This window comes from Dendropsophus ebraccatus, chromosome 3, assembly GCF_027789765.1.
Source record: "Dendropsophus ebraccatus isolate aDenEbr1 chromosome 3, aDenEbr1.pat, whole genome shotgun sequence".
Lineage (NCBI taxonomy): Eukaryota > Metazoa > Chordata > Amphibia > Anura > Hylidae > Dendropsophus > Dendropsophus ebraccatus.
The window spans coordinates 191,698,928-191,721,332 of record NC_091456.1 but is presented as its reverse complement, the minus strand read 5'-3'; the positions used below and the strand labels follow the sequence as shown (position 1 = coordinate 191,721,332).

At 42.9% G+C, this 22,405-nt stretch overlaps 1 protein-coding gene across 1 annotated transcript; it reads left to right on the top strand.

The window, feature by feature from the left end:
- The first annotated feature begins 390 nt into the window (after window positions 1–390).
- On the top strand, window positions 391–18,997 carry LOC138786630 (zinc finger protein 420-like). Its single transcript, XM_069963612.1, has 9 exons — window positions 391–504; window positions 2,373–2,495; window positions 3,201–3,585; window positions 3,672–3,839; window positions 5,645–6,735; window positions 13,251–13,463; window positions 16,573–16,665; window positions 16,759–16,969; window positions 17,586–18,997. Exons 3-9 carry the CDS (start codon window positions 3,501–3,503, stop codon window positions 18,593–18,595), a joined length of 2,871 nt encoding a protein of 956 aa, XP_069819713.1. The 5' UTR covers window positions 391–504; window positions 2,373–2,495; window positions 3,201–3,500; the 3' UTR covers window positions 18,596–18,997.
- Window positions 18,998–22,405: the final 3,408 nt, after the last annotated feature.

The following is a 22,405-nucleotide window of genomic DNA, read 5'->3' as shown; positions in this document are numbered from 1 at the left end:
CATGTACATTACACACATACAGCTCAGCTACATGTACATTACACATATACAGCTCAGCTACATGTACATTACACACATACAGCTCAGCTACATGTACATTACACACATACAGCTCAGCTACATGTACATTACACATATACAGCTCAGCTACATGTACATTACACATATACAGCTCAGCTACATGTACATTACACACAGGGCTCTGCTGCAGGCATATATAACACACACATACACAGCTCTGCTCCACACACATCACACACAGACAGCTCTGCTGCATACACATCACTTCAGCTCATCCAGCACAGCAGAGTCCTGCATACACTGAGCAGCAGCCCCTGATCATGTGACTCCTCCTCCTCCATGTGACTGATCACATGACTGTGACATCATGGCAGGTCCTGGAAGCACAGGGGAAGCACACGGCTCCTGTACAGCTCTGCAGGTGGAGGGAAGGAGCTGGGGGACAGCGGGAGGATTAGTCCCTTAAAGACTGGACCTTATTAGGTATGAAGTCTTTTTACTTTCTTTTGTCTTTTTTATTTATTCTGATATTATTATAATTTGTAAACAATTTTAACAAACAAAAAGACTGCACATATAAAAGCTATCTGCAAAGTTACATACCGCGCATAATGAATTGAAGTATGGTGTAGGCGCACAGGTGAATGAAACACAGAACAATAACGGAAACATAGGACCAAGCCCACTACAATAGTCCAGACAAAACAGCTGGGGGCGGGGAGGGTGAGAAAGAGAAGAGGGAAGGAGAAGACGAAAAAAACCAAAACAATGCATCCCTCGTTGAGCCACCAAAGTCTTATGTTCTTCCAATACCACAAATCGGTCCCAGTATACCGACATGTGGAAAAACTTAGCTGAGCGGTCGTACATCTGTAATCTCCTCCATGCATCTGATATTTTCGACTTTCCTCAGCCATAAGGATATAGGAGAAACAGACTGCTGAACTCGGGGAGACCAGCCAAACAACAACACTGCCGGCTGCTAGTGAAAGCGCTCAATGCAGTGAAGTCCTGGGTGCATTGCCCCCTGGGAAACATGAATATGCAAAAGACCCAGTTCCCGGAGGAATATCTGGCTAGTCCTGTGTTTTGAGACTCTTTAATGGGGCTCCACGGGCTCCTCTTTTGCATATTCATAAGGATATAGGAGGGGTATCTGGGGAGCGTCACATGGCTGGTATACATGCTCTAGCTTCATTGACCAGATGACGTAGGATGGTGGTATGTCTTCACTGAAATCTCAGAGATGTATAGAATGTGGGGAAGAAGGGTAACTGAAAATCTGTGAAGATGGAGGCTAAACGCCACACCTCCTTCCAGAAATGGGTCAGCTTTGGGCAACTCCAGAAGGTATGCAGGAACGTTCATTCTTTACCGTAATTCCTCCAGCACAGTGGTAAGACCTCAGGAAAGATCCTGTGAAGAAGAGTAGGGACCCAGTACCATCTGGTAAGCACTTTGTAACTGGCTTGCTGTAGGCAAGAGGAGGAGTGAGTGAAAGCAAAGATATGGAAGACCTGCCAATCCGAGAAAGAAGCACCCAGATCAGCCAGTTTCCCATTTGGACAAACATGAAGGGCAAGGCTGCTCCGGTGAGGAAATCCGGCAGATCTTTGAGTACAGAGGGGGGAGGCTCATGAGGAGAATTTAACCTCCTTGGACCAGTGTCTAAAGATGGAGTCATCTAAACCAGGAAAGAAGGCAGGGTTGCAAAGAATGGAAAAGAGTGGAGAAGGATGCAGGCGATGAACCCCGATGTGAGGTGTTTGTGGTAAATTTTTAGAGTAGAAATTATCGTGGGGTGGCACCCCATGTATTGCGGGGAAGAAGACAACCAGGAAGCCTCAAGGAGTGAGATTGAGGAAAGGGGGGATTCCCGTTTAACCCAGAGTTTAGAGAAGGGTTTCTATGCCAATCTAAGACTCTGACTCTGCAGCATTATATAGGTAAGGGTTACATAATCCTACCTCTTTAGGGCGATAGAAGATTGATTTGGCAGCCTGGCAGATTTATGCTCCCAGATACATTTTGTGAGAGTTGTCTGAAGGAGGGCAATGGTATAATAATTGAGAAGGCTTAAAGTAGATAAAGTATAGAGGGAGAATGTTCGTCCTAAAGATGGAGCAGAGGCCAAACCACATGATTGTACCCTTGTGTCATCTCAGCAAATCCTCAGTGATAGATTTGAGCAGGGGAGGGAAGTTTTCAGCAAACAGCGCCCCAGAATTGGCGATAAGCTGCACCCCTAAATATGTTAGTGAGGTTTATGAAGTGTTTTTTTTTATACTTTCAATGATACCTGATATATCACATTGTTTCCTCTTCTTTCCATTAATCTCCCAACACTACAGGATCCTCTGCTGATATCTTCTATATAAGAGACCGACCCATCAACCATGGAGAGAGACAGAGACAAGATGGCCGAGAGGATAATAACCCTCACCCTACACATACTCTTCCTGCTTACTGGGGAGGTGAGGGATTCTGGGAGTGATGTCATCATGACATCATTCTTATCTATGGAATAACAGATGGATAGGACTGATGTCATCATGACATCATTCTTATCTATGGAATAACAGATGGATAGGACTGGAGAGGTGAGGGATTCTGGGAGTGATGTCGTCATGACATCATTCTTATCTATGGAATAACAGATGGATAGGACTGGGGAGGTGAGGGATTCTGGGAGTGATGTCATCATGACATTATTCTTATCTCTGGAATAACAGATGGATAGGACTGGGGAGGTGAGGGATTCTGGGAGTGATGTCATCATGACATCATTCTTATCTATGGGATAACAGATGGATAGGACTGGGGAGGTGAGGGATTCTGGGAGTGATGTCATCATGACATCATTCTTATCTATGGAATAACAGATGGATAGGACTGGAGAGGTGAGGGATTCTGGGAGTGATGTCATTATGACATCATTCTTATTTATGGAATAACAGATGAATAGGACTGGAGAGGTGAGGGATTCTGGGAGTGATGTCATCATGACATCATTCTTACCTATGGAATAACAGATGGATAGGACTGGAGAGGTGAGGGATTCTGGGAGTGATGTCATCATGACATCATTCTTATCTATGGAATAACAGATGGATAGGACTGGAGAGGTGAGGGATTCTGGAAATGGATGGAGTGATAGTAATGTGTCTCTCCATACACAGGATTACACAGTAGTGAAGAAGTCCTCTAGTGGGCGCTGTGGGGCCCATGGGTGTGAAGGATGGGGAAGAACCCTGAGCCCAATCCCGGGGCCCCTGATACATGAGGAAATGGAGGAAGAGAAGATCCTAGAAGTCACCAACAAGATGGTGGAGCTGCTGAGTGGAGAGGTGAGACTGTGGCTGCTGGGAATGCTGGGACATTATACAGTAACACCACTGGAGGGGTGGGGGGGATGACTGTGTGATCATTGTGTGTGTCAGGTTCCTATAAGGTGTCAGGACGTGGCGGTCTATTTCTCCATGGAGGAGTGGGAGTATGTAGAAGGACACAAGGATCAGTACAAGGATGTGATGCTGGAGGATCAGCAGCCCCTCCCATCAGCAGGTAATAGACAGGACTATATACACACCTCCTCTCTGTGTTATCTGGATGGAAAGAATGAATTCAGTCTCTGTATGTGTTCCCTCCAGTCAGATCCAGTAAGAGAACAGCACCAGAGAGATGTCCCCGTCCTCTTCTTCCACAAGATCAGGTAGATGCAGATGCTCCAGACATAATAGTAATAAAAGAAGAAGAAGAGACAGATGACAGCAGTGATGAGCAGTATAAGGAGGACATCACTACAGGTAACCGCCCAGGTGAGTAGTGACCACTAAATGCAGAGAACAGTCACACATTCTCCTCAGTCACCGGCTGTAACTATTCTGTATGGAATATTATAAGCTCCGTGTCCTGTCAGTCTTTTCAGCTATATACGGCCCTATTTAGCCAACATACAAAACAACTTTTAAGACAATGGAGGACATTTACTATTGAGTCTATAACGTGCAATTTTTCTACAGAGATTTGTACTGTTTTTTACCCAACCGAATAGGACTAATTTAACAAAGTTTTCATACATTTGTGAATCTAATTTTCTCAGACTATTTGAAAAAAATTGCGCAAAAATATTCACCTGGCACTGACCATACGTAGGCCTGCATAAGTTTAAGCGACATTTTAAAAAGTTGCAAATGATAATTTTTTTGCATTAATCCTGGATTATGTGAATTCTTGGTTGAATACTCAAAACAGGCAGATTTAAAAAAAAAAATATTTTCCCGTCGAATACTGGTTTACAAATGGACCAAAATGGGCGGAAAATCCAATTATTCATCTATAAATAGGCGCAAAGCCCTTGATGAATGTCCCCTATTGTTTTGCTCATCTTTTGTAGTGACCATTACGCTTGTTCTTCTGGGGATTATTAGAGATTATATTATAGTGAGTCCGCAAACCAGATTGTAAAATGCTTAAAGAGAATTCACAGAAAAGTGTCTGATAGGTTAAGAGAGGAACATGTGTTAATAAGTGTAGATTACAGATGGATCAGTGGTTAGCAGCACCCAATGGGTCGGGAAGTTTTTTTCTCCCCATCTATAACCCCTTTCAGCACCACAATGTACACCTAATGGCACACGCTGCAGCCCATCGCCTGGTCTATGGTTGTGCCCACTATCTCGTACCTGCTGAGGTACAGGCACACAGAGGAGGAGATCCTGCACTGTCTCTGTGTGCAGCCTAAAAATCAGCATAGAGGCCACAATAAAGCTGTAGTAAGCAATCCAATCTGTGTAAAGATCAGGGGTGAGATCTCTTTCAGAGGTGTCCCTCTCAGCCTGTGCACCCAGGCTCTCTCCCTCCATAGCTACAGTCTGGTAAAAGCTGTATTACAAGGCCCAAAGAGCAGTGTAAGCTCACTGAGTATATTACATGGCTCAACGATCATGTAGCAAGGACTGTATATTTCATTAGCAATGTCCATGCAGCCTTTTTTTTTTTACATAGAAAATATTAAAGTTTATACTCCTGCAGCCTTTTCCCTGCGTGTTCTGCTTTGCGCAGCCGCCTCTGACACTTCTGTCCCCTTCTCTTCAGTTAGGGCCCTATTCCACGGGACGATTATTGTTCGGTTAATCGTTCGGAATGAAGAGATAATCGTTTGGTTGAATAGCTGTTAATGATTAAACGACGAACGAGAAATCGTTAATCGCTTAATGAGACCTGGACCTATTTTTAACGTTAATCGTTTGCATGGAATAAGACGTTGCTCGCAGTAGCGACGAATGCAATATTGACGACAAGACGAGCACAAGAGCAATCATAAGTAACGATCAAACGATCATTCGCAATACGGTCGTTTGAGATCCTTTATCGTTAATGATTATCTGAACAATAATCGTCCTGTGGAATAGGGCCCCTACCGACTCCCCTACGGACGTGTGAATACAGCCTTAGAGTCATCAGCCATTGGCTATGCATTGTTATTTAACATAGCAAAGCATGGTCGGAGTCCGATGATAATTGAATATACATTTTGCGGTGTTTGAAATATGCTTGAGTTTGTAGTGCCATAAGTTTTATTAAGATATATATGTTATAATATCGGCTTTCTTCTTGGCAGATGAGTGTACCCGGAGATCAGAGGGACATCAGATATCTCCAGATATTACAGCAGATGGTCAGATCACACAAGATATATATGAAGAACATTCTATTCCGCAAGATATACCCCCAGCCCCTCACAGCAAAGATCTGCCATCTGATCCTGTTATACAAGTCCTGTCTACTGATTCATCACAGGCTGTAGATGACAATAAAACTTACAGTAGGAATGTTGAATATCAGAGTACACATACAGAAGAGAATCCATGGTCATGTTCAGACTGTGGGAAATGTTTTACTGTGAAATCAAACCTAACTGAACATCTGGGAACTCCTACTGGAGAGAAGCCATATACATGCCTAGACTGCGAGAAGTGTTTCCAAAGTAAAGCGTGTCTTATTGAACATCTTACAATTCACAAACAAGCAAAGCCATTTATATGCTCAGAGAGTGGGAAATATTTTCGTCGCAAATCATATCTGGTTCGCCATCAAGTGACTCAAACTGAAGAGAAGCCACTTTTATGTTCAGAATGTGATAAATGGTTCACTCAGAAATCAGCTCCTGTGCTACCTCCAAGAATTCACAGAGAGGAAAAGCCATTTCCCTGCCCAGATTGTGGGATATGTTTTAGAAAAAAATCCCATCTTGTTATTCATCAAGGAATTCACACAGGGGAGAAGCTATTTTCATGTTCAGAATGTGGAAGATGTTTTACTTTTAAATCCCGTCTTATCCTACATCAGAGAACTCACACAGGGGAGAAGCCATTTTCATGCCAAGAATGTGGGAGTTCTTTTATTCAGAAATCAGATCTTGCCAAACACGAGAGAATTCACACAGGGGAGAAACCATTTTCATGCTCAGAATGTGGCAAATGTTTTAATTGGAAATCACATCTTGTTGATCATCAGAGAACTCACACAGGGGAGAAACCATTTTCTTGCCAAGAGTGCGGAAAATCGTTTACTTTGAGATCAACTCTTACTGAACATCAGAGAACTCACACAGGGGAGAAGCCATTTTCATGCCCAAAATGTGGGAAATGTTTTAGTGTAAAATCAACTCTAGTTAGACATTTAAAGACTCATAAAGTGAAGAAATCATATTCATGAACTATATATGGAACGTCTTATAAAATCTTGTTCTACATCAGAGACCTCACTCAGGGGAGAAGCCACTTTCATATCTAGAATGTGGAATATATTTTTCTTAGAAATCAAAACTTTTTAGACCTCAGATAATACATAGAGCTGATCAGTTGGGTGCTTGGGGTTGGATTGATGGAATATGAAAGGCAAATTCTGAAAACTGTTATACACCGTAGTGAATTAGATAAAATTATTTACACTTCATGAAATTTTGGCGCACGGCCTGTTATCTGTATTCATGTACAATAAAACATAATTCATAGAACTTTAGTTTTATTTTACTACTTTTGTTTATAATGATTTTGTATAAGGTTTTTAGAGAAGCATAAAACATGGTATAGAATGGAGAATGGCAGATAGAATCCTAGCTGATAAGAAAGTAGATGGACCCGAATCAGGTCAGAAAAGTTAGAGAATAAACGTCCTGGTCAGCGGAAGATCTGACTTTTACTTCATAGACTGTAATAAAGCGATAAAGTCGGATTATATTGACACCCTGGGGGAAGATGTTTGCAGTGGTTTACAGCAGTGAGACCCAACACAGAGGGTTAGGGAATGTGGTACAAAAGCATATGAAAACAAATGAAAGAAAACAAAACAAAACATAAAGGTGTAAAAGTGTATAAAACAACTAGATACTCATATAAATAGCCATATAGTCGTTGTACTGCAATGCTTCAAATATATAATCAGCACAAAAAGTGGTAGAACTGGTCTTTTGGTTTAGACCAAGAGGGGGATTCCCATCATCCTCTCACTGACTTGCAGTAGAATCACACAGTGAAAGCAAGCAGATGGGGGTAGTAGTCCTGGCTCACTGGACTGATCCCACTCTGTTGTTACAATTCAAAAGTCAGTTCGTTTGTAGATTACGATCCAAAGTAAATGAACTCCTTGTGTGGAGTGTATAGTTATTAGACCAGTATAATAGATATCACTAATCCCTGGTGTTCTGTCTGAGATGTACTGCAAGCACTGGATCTGAGATGTACTGCAAGCACTGGATCTCTCTGGCTCTATCACTGTTTGTTGTCATAGGGGAGGATTTATACACATTCACATAGTTTGGTGCATGTGCGCCGCTCACCCATACAGGATCTGCGTCTTCTCCGGGGTCACCGGCGTCCCGGTCTGCCCACGGTGAATACGGTGACGTCACCAGTCTTGTTCCTGGTCTGTGTCAAAGCGTGGCTCTGCTGCCAGTAGTGCAGTAGACAAAGTCACTGTTGAGCCAGCTCCTCCCAGAGAGATGGGGAATAGATCCAGGGGTATGTTCAGGTGACTGTTGAGGGGTGTAGGCCAATGTTAGGTGGCTTTCAGACGCGTTTCGAAGCTGCTAGCTTCTTCCTCAGTGGCTGTGAAATGGTGCTCACACCGTAAATTCTTTTTACGAAAATCACCTACTCTATGTAGATAGATCTTGATAGCTCTGGATACGTCCAATAAAGACAGATCCAAGTCTTCAGATGACTCAGCAGGAGAAAATACAGGCAACACTATAGGCTGGTTGATGTTGGCAAATGAAGCCACTTTAGGCAGGAATCCTGGAAGGAACCTAAGGATAACCTTGTCTTGGGAAAAAAAAAATCACATATGGGGGAGTTCTACTCTCTTAGCAGAGGTAAAGGCTAATAAAAAAAGAAACCTTCTATGTTAAAAACTACTTCCTCCAAAGGCTCAAAAGGAGGAAGACACAGGCGTCTCAGCACAAAGAACAAGTCCCATGAGTCTACCTGTCTTACCAGGTTAGGCCTTACTAAACCAAAAAAAACACAAAATTGAGTATTGTAGCATAAATTTATTTCAAACCATATTAAAATACGAAAAAAATCTAACAAAAATTAAATCAACACTAAAAACAGGGCGGCAATCCTGGAGAGACATCATATGTAACAAAAAAATGTAAGAACAATTCATGAAAAAGAACACTGAGACTGGACAACAAAGTGCTAAGTGCAAGATAGTAACGCTGGAACAATGTCCTAAGTATATGATACAAGTCCGTCCCACCCCATATCCGAACTGCATATATTACCAACAAGTCACAGGAATCAATACACTCTCCAGGACGCCACCACCCCGACGCGCGTTTCGTGTCCTTCGTCCGGGGGTGATGACATCCTAGCAGGGGGGGCCTTATATACTCCTATCCTCCAATAGTGTCTCGGTATTTAACAATCACCTGTGGCGTAGTAGCGCATGCACAGGTTAGGCCTTAGTCTGGTTACAGCCTTTACAAAATTTTTCACCTCCAAGATCTGAAAAAGACGTAAGTTTCGGTGTGCAGAGAGAGCTGCTATCTGCACTTTGATGGAATTAGGTTTTAACCCTTTATCAAACGCTACCTGTAAAAACTCCAATAGCTGTGGAGTAGAAGTTTAAGTCCATCAATACTCTTGCCCGCACACCAATCTTGAAAAAATCTTCCAAATGCGTGCATAAGATTTATTCGTAGTGCTGCTACGAGCATGAGACAGGGTATACAATACCTTCTCTGAAAAAACAGAGTTTAAAACGGTCCCCTCAATCTCCAAGCTGTCAAGCTGAGGCTGGATAGATCCCTGCACAGGTGCTGACCCTGGGATATTAGATCCGGATGCAGAGGTAACCTCCAAAATTCCCCTCTGCTCATATTCATGAGTAGGGTGAACCATTACCTCTTCGGCCAGAAGGGAGTTATTATTATTCCTGACAAATGATCTAATCTGATCTTCGTCAGAACTCTGGGAATCATTGCTATGGGAGGAAAGATATACGCCAGCTGGTATGTCCATGGTATTGTCATTGAATTCACTACTGTGGGATTGTACGCCCTGTAAAGGGAACAGAAACTCCTCAGTTTGGCATTGCTTGCTGATGCCATGAGGTCTATCAGATGAACCCCCCATCTCTGGGTTAACTGAATGAACACTCTCCTTGAGAGAGACCATTCCCCCGAAACTGTAAGGCCTCGACTCAGTCGATCCGCCAATGTATTGTGGATACCCCTGATATGAATTGCAGAGAGTCTGGTTATTTTGGTTTCTGCCCAACAGAAAATCTTCTCTAGCGCCTTGAGAAGAGATGGGGATCTGGTACCTCCCTGTTTGTTTAGGTACGCTACACAGGCCATGTTGTACGTCCGGATTCTTACTGCTCTCTGTAAAATAAGTGGAGGAAAATGAAGAAGAGCTAGGTAAATCGCTCTGAGCTCCCTCACGTTGGAGGGTAGAGCGGATTCCTGTTGGCTCCAAGATCCCGAGGTTGTGCTGTCTGACAGATGAGCTCCCCAACCTGTTCCTGAAGCATCTGTCGTGATGGTTACCCAGTGTGGTTCTGAAATTAAAACTCCATGTTTGACTTGTCTCCACCACATTAGGGAATGTCTTGTTTGAGTAGATAGAACATGCATCGCATCCAGGTCTTCCAGTCTTCGGTTCCATATTGTTAGTGTTTCTCTCTGAAAAAATCCCATGTGCCATAACGCCCATGGCACCGCATCCGCAGCTGAGGCAAGGAGCACATTACCGTCCTTATGGATACCTGACGAGGAGGGATTAGGAATTGCGCTCCCACCTGGATGCGTGTCACACTTGGAGTTGAGAGAAATAATCTCATTTGGGTTGAATCTATGAGGAACCCTAGAAAGATCTTGGTACTGGATGGAACTAGGTCCGATTTTTCTATGTTGATGTACATGTAAATTACATATACATTACACACATACAGATCAGCTACATGTACATTATACATATACAGCTCCACTACATGTACAGCTCAGCTACATGGACATTACACACATACAGCTCTACTGTGTATACATATGCAGTGTCCCAGAGCAGGTGTGGCATCTGATGTTTCCTGCCCACCTGTAATTATTTGCACTCTGAAACATATTCCCTATTTATATCTGTATTGTATACTTGTGCCTGCACTATCTATTTTATTCCACTAGATGTCACTGTGTCATGTGAATTGTATGCACAACTTTGAGGAAAGGGTTAACTGCCTAACTGGCAGTTGTGTATGAGGTGATGTTTACTATTTAATCCCCGAGCTAGGTGCCTCAGGCGATCTGGCCAATCCCTGTACAGTATTAGGTCCTTCCAGTCTGTGTTCAGCAAGTCAGAGATTACATTATTCCTCTGAGGGACTTAGATGGATTCCCCTGAGGGAAATCAGTTGAGTTATTATTTCCTATGAGAGAGGACTACACTACACAGAGATCCTGCTGAGGTTTTCTTTCAGGGCACCTGGCATAACTATGCCCAGTGCAGGGCTATGAGAAAAAGGATTATTTTATTTTTCATTTTCTGCAACTACTTCAGCTCATCCATGTCTGGCTAACAACACATAGAGAAGGCTGAGGTGAAACAGGACTAAAGTGATACCCTACCTACACTGGGCGGCCATTTTCTCTCCTGATAACTAAGACAGGACTACATGACAGTGAATAGGTAAAAATAGTAAGCTAAAAGACTTCACTGCACTCTGCTAGGTTCCTTAGAGGTCCCCCCGACGGCTAGCTCTACCCACTAGGTGGGGGTCTACGTCCCTGCTCTATGTAACAAGTTGTCAATAGACAGCAAAAGGTGGAGAATTCATACCCATGGGCAGGGTTGGCTCCAGGGTTTTGTGGGCCCTTGGGTGACAGAGCTTCAGGGGGCCCCTTTGTGGACCACTCACTTGGCGACAGTAAAACAGTTGGTCCCCCTCTGTTTAGCCCCCTTATAGATGCCCCCTCTGTGTAGCCCCCTTTTAGATGCCCCCCCCCTCTGCCACACAAACATCTTAGGCACTTCAACACCTTTCTCTATAAAAGCTCCCAACAGTAACTGGACCCTCTTTGTGCCTTTAAAGTTATTTCCTTTCTTTATGCCTCATTCTTTGTTTAGGGTCCCATCTGAAGTTGAGCCCCCTCTTTTTACCCCTATCTGTAGCTGTGCCCCCTCTTAGTGCGCATATCTGTAGTTAGGCCTTTCTGCCCTCATCTGTAGGTGAGCCTTGGGTTTCAATCTGTAGTAAGGCCCTCTCTTTGTCCTCTCAAAAAGAACTTTGCCCTTTTGAACTGTGCCACTGCGCCCCCCCCCCCCCACAGTAAACTTTCACTGCCCCCCATTAAATTGTGCCACTGCTCCCCAATAATCTGTACCACTGCTTCCACCTCCCCACAGTAAACGCTCACTGTCCCCCAATAATCTGTGCCACTCCCCCCCAATAAATTGTGCCACTGCCCACTAAGATAAATTGTGCCATTGTCCTTATAAATCAGTGTTTCTCAACCAGTGGCTCAACAGTTGTTGCCAAACTACAACTCCCACCATTTCCTGCCAGTAGTGGATGATGGAAGTTTTAGTTTTGCAGCAACTGGAGAGTCATATGTTAGAGAACACTGCACTAATAAACTGTCCCACAGGTCACTGTTTCCCAAAAAGTGACTCTTCAATTGTTGTCAAACTACAACTCCCACCATGGGGAAATTCAGTGTGTTACAGCAGCATAGATATTACACATACAAAAAGCTAAAAAGGTAAAGTAAAGGCATTACGATTAAAGTAGACAAAGAGAAGAAAAGGTAAAAAAGATACAATAAAAAAAAAAACACAACAGACTATTTTACTGATCTCTGCATGGGTCGGTGTTGGTTGTACAGCCTGACCGCTGCAGGAAGGAAGGACGTCCGATATAGCTCCTTCTCGCACTTTGGGTGAATTAAACGGTCACTGATAGTACTGCCCAGTGCTATCGCTATCACGGTCTCATGCATAGGATGGGAGTCATTTGCCAGTATGGAGCTGACCACTGACAAAATCCTTTGCTCCCCCACCACCTGCATCGGTTCCAGGGGGCTTCCAATGACAGAGCTGGCCCTTCTGATCAGCTTGTCCAGTTTGTTCCTATCGCTGGTTGATATGCCGCTCCCCCAACAGGACACTCCAAAGAAGATGGCTGATGCCACTACAGAGTTAAAGAAGTCCTAAGAAGTGCCCCCTGGCATGACGGGTGAGTATGGGCAACTAGCCTCATTTTTACGAACCTTGTTTCCGAGAGGCACGTACGTTGCCACACTCACGGACTTTGATAATCTGGTTGTTTCCACCTCTGCTATCCCACATTGCATATCTGCACTATACCAGATTCTGGGTGGTATTGCACACCCTGACAGGCCTTCCTTCTTTGACAAGAGGGAACGTGACTTGGATGTGTCTCTTGAAGGTCAGTCCTTCCAGAAAATCTGCGAACTTACCCATGGGGTTTCCATGGCCGCTAAGGCAAAAGAGAAAAATTACAAGATTCTTTCACGGTGGTATTATTGCCCAGTCTCCTTGCATACAATGTTTCCTGAGGTCTCTGACCGCTGCTGGAGATGCCTCACGGAGGCTGGCGATATGTTACACATTTGGTGGGCATGTCCCGGCATCCGAGAGTTTTGGGATAGAATCTTAACCATCTATACCGCATATTCTGGAAGGACCGTTGTTAATTCCCCACAGCTGACCCTATTGTCACAGATCCTGGGTTCCCTGGCCACCATCAAGAAAGGAATGTTGCGACATTTTTTAACCGCGGCTCGCATGGTTATTCCCCGACATTGGAAAACACCCGCAGTACCCACAATGGCAGAATGGCTTAGTGAACTTAGGGAGCTGGGTAGAATGGAGGAGCTGATGGCAGAGGCTCATGAGCAGTCTGCTAAATTTGATAAGGTGTGGTTTCCCTGGCGTCTGTTCATGGATTCGGAGGCCTTCCTGGCCCTCATCCGTTAGGTGTGGATGCTCCGTCCTTTTATAGCACTGTAACTGCTGCAGTGTTTGGTTCTGTTGTCTGCCCCCGCCTGCCTCCCCTCCCCTCTCCCTGTTATCCTGCTCTCCGCCTCAGCCTCTTCTTTTCTTTTCATCCTTTTTCTTACAACCTGCATGACATTTACGTTGCTCGATGTTTGCTAGGTACAGCACTGCCGTGTTGGTGGTGTAGATGTTTGGAAATGTTGACATTGCATTGTGCTTTTTCTTGTTCTTTATATTTTAAAAATTGTGACGCCAGGCGACTTGCAGGTCCCTATATACTAAAGCCTGATCGATTTTGTATATGCTGTTTGCTTGGCTGTCAATAAAATCAGATTACACATAAGAAGTGCCCCCTGGACTCCAAAGGCCCTCAGCCTCCTGAGCCTGCTGTGGCCCTTTCTGTACACTGTGTCCAGCTACAGCTACTAGCCCAGCTACACACCACCACCTAGCATCCCCTGGTCATCACACATACAGTTTAGCTACATGTACATTATACACATACAGCTCTACTGTGTACACATACAGCTCAGCTACATGTACATTACACATATACAGCTCAGCTACATGTACATTACACACATACAGCTCAGCTACATCTACATTACACACATACAGCTCAGCTACATCTACATTACACACATACAGCTCAGCTACATGTACATTAAACATATACAGCTCAACTACATGTATATTACACATATACAGCTCAACTACATGTACATTACACATATACAGCTCAGCTACATGTACATTAAACATATACAGCTCAGCTACATGTACATTACGCATATACAGCTCAGCTACATGTACATTACACACATACAGCTCAGCTACATGTACATTACACACACATACAGCTCAGCTACATGTACATTACACACACATACAGCTCAGCTACATGTACATTACACATATACAGCTCAGCTACATGTACATTACACACATACAGCTTAGCTACATGTACATTATACACATACAGCTGTACTGTGTACACATACAGCTCAGCTACATGTACATTACACACAGGGCTCTGCTGCAGGCATATATAACACACACATACACAGCTCTGCTCCACACACATCACACACACACACAGCTCTGCTCCACACACATCACACACACACAGCTCTGCTCCACACGCATTACACATACACAGCTCTGCTGCATACACATCACTTCAGCTCATCCAGCACAGCAGAGTCCTGCATACACTGAGCAGCAGCCCCTGATCATGTGACTCCTCCTCCTCCATGTGACTGACCACATGACTGTGACATCATGACAGGTCCTGGAAGCACAGGGGAAGCACACGGCTCCTGTACAGCTCTGCAGGTGGAGGTACAGTATATATATATATGTGGAGTCTCTGGTTTCTGTATCTATCAGCTGATGTCGCTGTATGAGGTTACTGCGGGTTTAGATATTTTTTTGATGATTATGAAACTCACCGAATAACTTTTTGCAGGATGAATGGAAGAAAGATCAGCTGATCCTCCATTGTTTTTGTTCTGAGCAGCTGACTAAACCCACATAGAATATACAATATACAGGTGAGTATAGAGCAGGGAGGGCGGATGGTGGGGAGTAGTAAGGATCATGGAGGATCAGCTCATGTTATTATTATTACCAATCCATCCGATAAATAACAAACATCCTCTTCATCCTATTTTTTGGACTCTAAGATACTTATCTGCATCTTATAGTGTAAAGGGGTTGGCCACTTTATAGTAAAATAGGTCAGTACAAAGTATAAGTAAGTGTGCTCAATGTATATACTGACAGCAGCTCCCTCTGTACCTCATAGAGCTAATATCAGACTCCTCTCCTCCAGGCTGGGCTGCCCTGCTCTGTTTTGTTTCAGTCCACAAAATGGCCGACATGGAGGAGCATGTGACCATGCCCTGTCCCCTGTGTCCTTCATAGACATATACAGGCTGTGTGGTGGACACTGGGGGGTGGGGCCTGGTCACATGCTCCTCCATGTCAGCAATCTTATGGACCAAAACACCACAGAGCAGGGCGGCCCAGCATGGAGGAGGGGAGTCTGATATTGGCTCTATGAGGTACACAGGGAGCTGCTGTCAGTATACACGGTGAGTACACTTACTAATACTGTACACTGAGCAATTTTACTATAAAGTGGCCAACCCCTTTAAGTTTTATGTATAAAGTGGGGGGGTTTTATGCTTTTAAGTGATACGAGATATATTACATTGTCTCCTCTTCTCTCTATTCATCTCCCAACACTCCAGGATCCTCTGCTGATATCTTCTATATAAGAGACCGACCCATCAACCATGGAGAGAGACAGAGACAAGATGGCCGAGAGGATAATAACCCTCACCCTACACATACTCTTCCTGCTTACTGGGGAGGTGAGGGATTCTGGGAGTGATGTCATCATGACATCATTCTTATCTATGGAATAACAGATGGATAGGACTGGGGAGGTAAGGGATTCTGGCAGTGATGTCATCATGACATCATTCTTATCTATGGAATAACAGACAGATAGGACTGGAGAGGTGAGGGATTCTGGGAATGGATGGAGTGATAGTAATGTGTCTCTCCATACACAGGATTACACAGTAGTGAAGAAGTCCTCTAGTGGGCGCTGTGGGGCTCCTGGGGGTGAAGGATGGGGAAGAACCCTGAGCCCAATCCCGGGGCCCCTGATACATGAGGAAATGGAGGAAGAGAAGATCCTAGAAGTCACCAACAAGATGGTGGAGCTGCTGAGTGGAGAGGTGAGACTGTGGCTGCTGGGAATGCTGGGACATTATACAGTAACACCACTGGAGGGGTGGGGGGGATGACTGTGTGATCATTGTGTGTGTCAGGTTCCTATAAGGTGTCAGGACGTGGCGGTCTATTTCTCCATGGAGGAGTGGGAGTATGTAGAAGGACACAAGGATCAGTACAAGGATGTGATGCTGGAGGATCAGCAGCCCCTCCCATCAGCAGGTAATAGACAGGACTATATACACACCTCCTCTCTGTATTATCTGGATGGAAAGAATGAATTCAGTCTCTGTATGTGTTCCCTCCAGTCAGATCCAGTAAGAGAACAGCACCAGAGAGATGTCCCCGTCCTCTTCTCCCACAGGATCAGGATCAGGTAGATGGAGATGTTCCCTATGATCTGTACATCCCACCTGACTTCTACTGTTTGATGACTTTTACAATATTTCTCTCACATCTTATGAATCAGGGGGAAGATGGGAACAGTATTAATGGTATAAACATAATAGTAAAAGAAGAGACGTGTACGTGGGGTGATAAGCAGTATATGGAGGACATTTATACTGGGAAGGATCTGGACTGTTTTAATGCTACAGACATAAGGGTAAAAAAGGAAGAAGAAACAGATGACAGCAGTGATGAGCAGTATAAGAAGGACATCACTACAGGTAACCTTAGAGGTGAGTAGATAACACGTAATATGGACATATAATAGACCTATGTGGATGAGGCTAAGGCCCCGTTCCCACTGAGGAAAGGTAGCGGAATTCCGCGACGGAATTGTCCGCCACGGAATGCTGTTAGCCTCCCGCTCATAATGGGAGTCAATGGGAGTCTATGGGAGGCGCGCGCTCCTGCCCTGTCCGCGCTGAAGAATGAACATGTTCATTCTTCAGCGCGTACAGAGCAGGAGCGCGCGCCTCCCATAGACTCCCATTATGAGCGGGAGGCTAACGGCATTCCGCGGCGGACAATTCCGTCACGGAATTCCGCTACCTTTCCTCAGTGGGAACCGGGCCTAATATCTAAATAATCTGCTGCCACTACTAATCAGGGAGAAATAATTGTCAGGTTGAATCCAAAATGGCTCCTTTGGGCCATTACATATGAGAAGAGACAGCGGGATTATTCGATACATTGTGTGGTACTTGGAATACGCTGGACTTTGTAGTACCATAAGTTTACAATTAGATGATAGGATAGTGAGAATAATTCTGTATACCAGTTGTAAATAAATGACATTTTTAAAACTTTTATATTACTCACAAATTATAAAATCGGATTTCTTCTTGGCAGATGAGTGTTCCCGGAGATCAGAGGGACATCAGATATCTCCAGATATTACAGCAGATGGTCAGATCACACAAGATACATATGAAGAACCTTCTATTACCCCAGATATACCCCCAGCCCCTCACAGCAAAGATCTGGCATCTCATCCTTCTATACAAGTCCCATCTGATTCACCACAGACTGTAAATGACAATATAAGTTACATCTGGAATGTTGAATATCAGAATGTTCCCACAGCAAAGTATCTATGGTCATGTTCAGAATGTGGGGAATGTTTTACTGTGAAATCAAAACTTGTTGAACATCAGAGAACCCACACAGAAGAGAAGCCATATACATGTCTAGAATGCGAGAAGTGTTTCCAAAGTATATCAAGTCTTGTAGAACATCAGAAAATTCACAAAGTAGCAAAGCAATATTTTTGCTTAGAATGCGGGAATTATTTTAATCGCAAATCAGATCTTGTTAACCATCAAATGACTCACACGGGGGAGAAGCCATTTTCATGTTCAGAATGTGGGAAATGTTTTAATCGGAAATCAACTCTCGTTTTACATGGGTCAACTCACACAAGGGAAAAGCCATTTTCATGCCCAGAATGTGGGAAGTCTTTCAAAAAGAAATCAGGTCTTACTGAACATCAGAGAATTCACACAGGAGAGAAGCCATTTTCATGCTCAGAATGTGGAAAATGTTTTGCTCGGAAAGCTCATTTTCTTGTACATCAGAGAACTCACACAGGGGAGAAGCCCTACTCATGTTCAGCCTGTGAAAAATGTTTTATTTCAAAACCATGTCTTATTCAACATCAAAAAGTGCACAAAGGGGAGAAGCCGTTTTCATGCACCGAATGTGGAAAAAGTTTTACTATGAAAGCAGCTCTTCTTAGACATCAGAGAGCTCACACAGGGGAGAAACCATTTTCATGTTCAAAATGTGAAAAAAGTTTTACTGAGAAATATGCTCTTGTTAGACATCAGAGAATTCACACAAAGGAGAAGTCGTTTTCATAAATCACATGGGGGAAATCTTTTAAAAAATAGTGAACTTAACCAGGGGAGAAGCCACTTTCATGCCCAGAATGTGGGAAATGTTTTTATTGTGAATAAAAACTTGTTATACCTCAGTTAGTACACACAGCTGATCAGTTTGGAGTGCTGGGAGTTGGATTGATCAGTCCTAGGCCATCCATGTAAAAATCTTGGATACTCTATTTAAGGGGAATCTGATTGACAACTCTAGTCCCAAGCAGGCACAGCTGGATATATGAAAGGTTCCCATGTGTGTATAAATATATACAGTACCTAGAAAATAAATATATACACACCACCCTCTTACTGGGTCTAGATTTAAGGTTAGGCCAGTAAATGAAATACAAGAGCGAGTGTAAAATAAATCATATATTTGTGTGGAATTGAGTGGAATTTTGCCTTTATAGTTGTAAAGTTGCATAAAGATATAAATAATAATTACAAAAATACAAAACAAATGAACGATAATCGTCCTGTGTAATTGCAGGCAACTATCGAAAAATCGTTTGTGTGTCGTCGATCTTTCATTTAGATCTGACCCTAAAATTATTACTCATTCGCTTTAGTGCTACATTTGTTCACTAATCGTTCAGTGTGATTGCACTCTGTTCCTTCTTTTGCTGGGATGAAATGGAGTAAACGATTGTAGTAAAGATCATAAATAACAACTATCGTTCTGTGTAATATGGTGAACGATTTCAGGTTAACGATAAACAATCTCGTTTGCGATAGTTTATCATTAATAGTTAAAAATTGCTTTATCTAATAGGACCCTTAAGGCCCTATTATACAAAGCGATTATCGTCCGTATTCGGCTGATGCCGTCAGTTACTGCCGATAATCTTTTTGTGCAATAGAAGACAATGATTAGCCGACATGCACAATGATTATCGTTAAATTGTTAGAATCTAAATGATAATCGTTGAAAAGCAATTAACGACCGAACAAGAATTTAATGATCTCTTTATAAGACCTGGACCTATTTTTATCGTTGCTCGTTCACAAATCGTTTGCATTGAATAAGACGTCGTTCGCAGTAAATACGAACGCAATAGCGAAGAATTAGCAAAGAAAGACGATCGCAAATACGATCATAAGTAACGATTATTGTTCCATGGAAATGGGTGAACGTTTTCAGGTCTTTCGCAATAGCTGTCGTTTGAGATCGTTAACGATTATGCGAACGATAATCGTCCGGTTGAATAGGGCCCTTAAAAGGAAGAGTCAGACTTGATTGACAGCCGGAAGAGACACGTGGGACCATGCCCCCTCCCCCCGACTGTATCTCAGTATTGAAGTGGGTTTCAGCAGTATTTGCCCTGTTACACAGGTCGATTATCGCTTGGAAAATTGTTATATTGTTCGAATTTAAACAATAATCGCCATGTGTTATTGCAGGCAACGATTGAAAAATCGTTTGTGTGTCGTCGTTTGTTGATTTAGATCTGACCCTAAAATCATTGTTAATAGTTTGCTGTAATTCCCCATTCGTTCACTAATAGTTCAGTATAATTCCACATCGTTCATCCTTTTGCTGGGATCAGATGGAGTAAACGATTGTAGTAACAATCATAACTTATGGTCTATTTACACGTAGCGATAAATCTCCCAATCAATCATTTAACAATTTTGAAGGTTTTTATGCCGATCAGCGTTTAGACAAAGAGATAAATTGTTTAATAAAAATCGCTCCCTGAAAACAGACCATAATGACTATTGTTCTGTGTAAAATGGTAAACTATTTCAGGTTAACGATAAACAATCACGTTTGCGATCGTTGATAGTTAAAAATCGATTTGTCTAATGGGACCTTGAGACCCTGTGTGATCAGTAAGTTATGACGTAGTAAAAGTTAGTACCGATGACAGTAATACTTTAAAGGTACCATGGAAAAAACCCTAAAATGCTCCAGAAATGTGACATGCATCATGGATCATGCATTAATAATGTCAGGGTCCTGGTTACTTGTTTCCCTTTAACTTATTTAACTTTATATTACTGTTAAATTTAAGTCAATGCGTTTTATGAAAAACCTGAAAAGTTTGAGAAAAATTGGGAAAAACTCAAGGCCAAATCAATGATTTATTGTAAAATTAATTTTTTTTTACACTAAAATGTCGTCTGCCTTGAATTTTTCATTATCATAAAGGGAAAAAATATATAAAAAAAAACACAAAATGTGTAGAGCAATTTCTCCAGGAATTATCAACCAAAAAAAAACAAAACCAAATAGACCAAAATAACGTCACAAATTATTATGAATCATATATCATCTTTATTATATATTTCCCAAATCACCCATAAAAACATATACACATTGGACAATTAAAATCAGAAAAAAACAAACAGTGCAGGGGCTTGTTCAAAAATTTCATGTAACATACCAATCGCTATGTCAGGCATTTTGCCAATTCATGTATATAATCAACAAACGCTGTGTGACCCGTAACACATCACCATAATAAATATAAAGTACTAATGCATTATCTCCCAAAGATACAACTTCCGAGATGTGAGAAAATTCTCCACACCAGAAAATGCCCAACAGTACAGACCTTCCACCTCACCCTCCAACGCATTTCGTCAGACCTTTCTAAAGGAGGAGAGGACAAGGATGACGCCGGAGCCCTGGCAGGTAAGTTGCTGACATTACACCCCCCCCCCCCCTTCAGGAGGAGCCTCAGGACCCTTATCCACTGGACCCAGCCTAGACGGGTTCAGTGTATGGTATTGCCAGACCAGGCGAGGAGCATGCATATCCCTAGCAGCAACCCACGTACGTTTTCCGGGCCAAAGCCCTTCCAATGGACCAGATACTGTAATAAGCCCTGTACCCAACAAGAGTTAAAAATCTTCTATACCTCATATTTCAGTTCACCTTGAATGATAATTGGAGCAGGTGGAGGCGACAGGGACACTGGAGGAACATACTTCTTTAACAGAGACTTATGAAATACATTGTGGATGCGTAGAGATACAGGCAGTTTCAATCTGAAAGTGACGGAATTAATGATCTCCACAATAGTATATGGCCCAATGTATTTGGGAGCCAGTTTACCTGATTGCATCCTCAACCTCAGATTTCTGGTCGAGAGCTAGACCTTATCACCCAGTACATACTGATGGCCAGATATGTGTCTTTTATTAGCATGCTTTTTGTATGACTCTTGGGTTTTAACCAAGTTCTGATGAGCTTGGGCCCAAACTGTGCACAGTTTAGAATATATGGCTTCGGCTGAAGGGTTCACAGATTCGACGGAGTTAGTGGATGAATATCTGGGGTTAAAACTGTAATTACAAAAGAACAGCGACATATTAATGGAACGTTGTTCGTGATTGTCAAGAAAAAATTCTGCATGTGAAATAAAATCTCTCCATCTATCTTGAGCATTAGCCACAAAAGACCTTCAGAAGGACAAAGAGGTCCCCAGTTCACTAGATCCGCCCCCTTCCTAGTCAGATCCGTAAGGGGTTTAGCTATAATTGAGAAGTTTTTGATAAACTTCCTATAGTAGTTGGCGAACCCCAAAAACCTCTGCAGGGCCTTCAGGTTATTGGGTCGCTCCCAGTTTTTAATGACTACCACCTTAAGGGGATCCATACCAAATGAGTTAGGGGTTATATTGTAACCCAGAAATGAGACCTCCTGGATACCGAACTGGCATTTCGATAACTTGGCACACAGACTATTTTGTCTCAGAAGCTATTAAAGGCGGTCTTCCACTCATCACCTTCCCTGATTCTGATAAGGTTATATGCCCCCCGTAGGTCCATTTTAGAAAACCATTTAGC

Bases quoted from the DNA above. Each gene is read 5' to 3' on its own strand.
- LOC138786630 (XM_069963612.1), top strand. From the start codon at position 3,501: ATGGAGGAGTGGGAGTATGTAGAAGGACACAAGGATCAGTACAAGGAT. The intron at 3,840-5,644 runs GTGAGTAGTGAC...TCTTCTTGGCAG, and splicing joins CACTACAGGTAACCGCCCAG to ATGAGTGTACCCGGAGATCA. The intron at 16,666-16,758 runs GTAGATGGAGAT...CTTATGAATCAG, and splicing joins TCCCACAGGATCAGGATCAG to GGGGAAGATGGGAACAGTAT.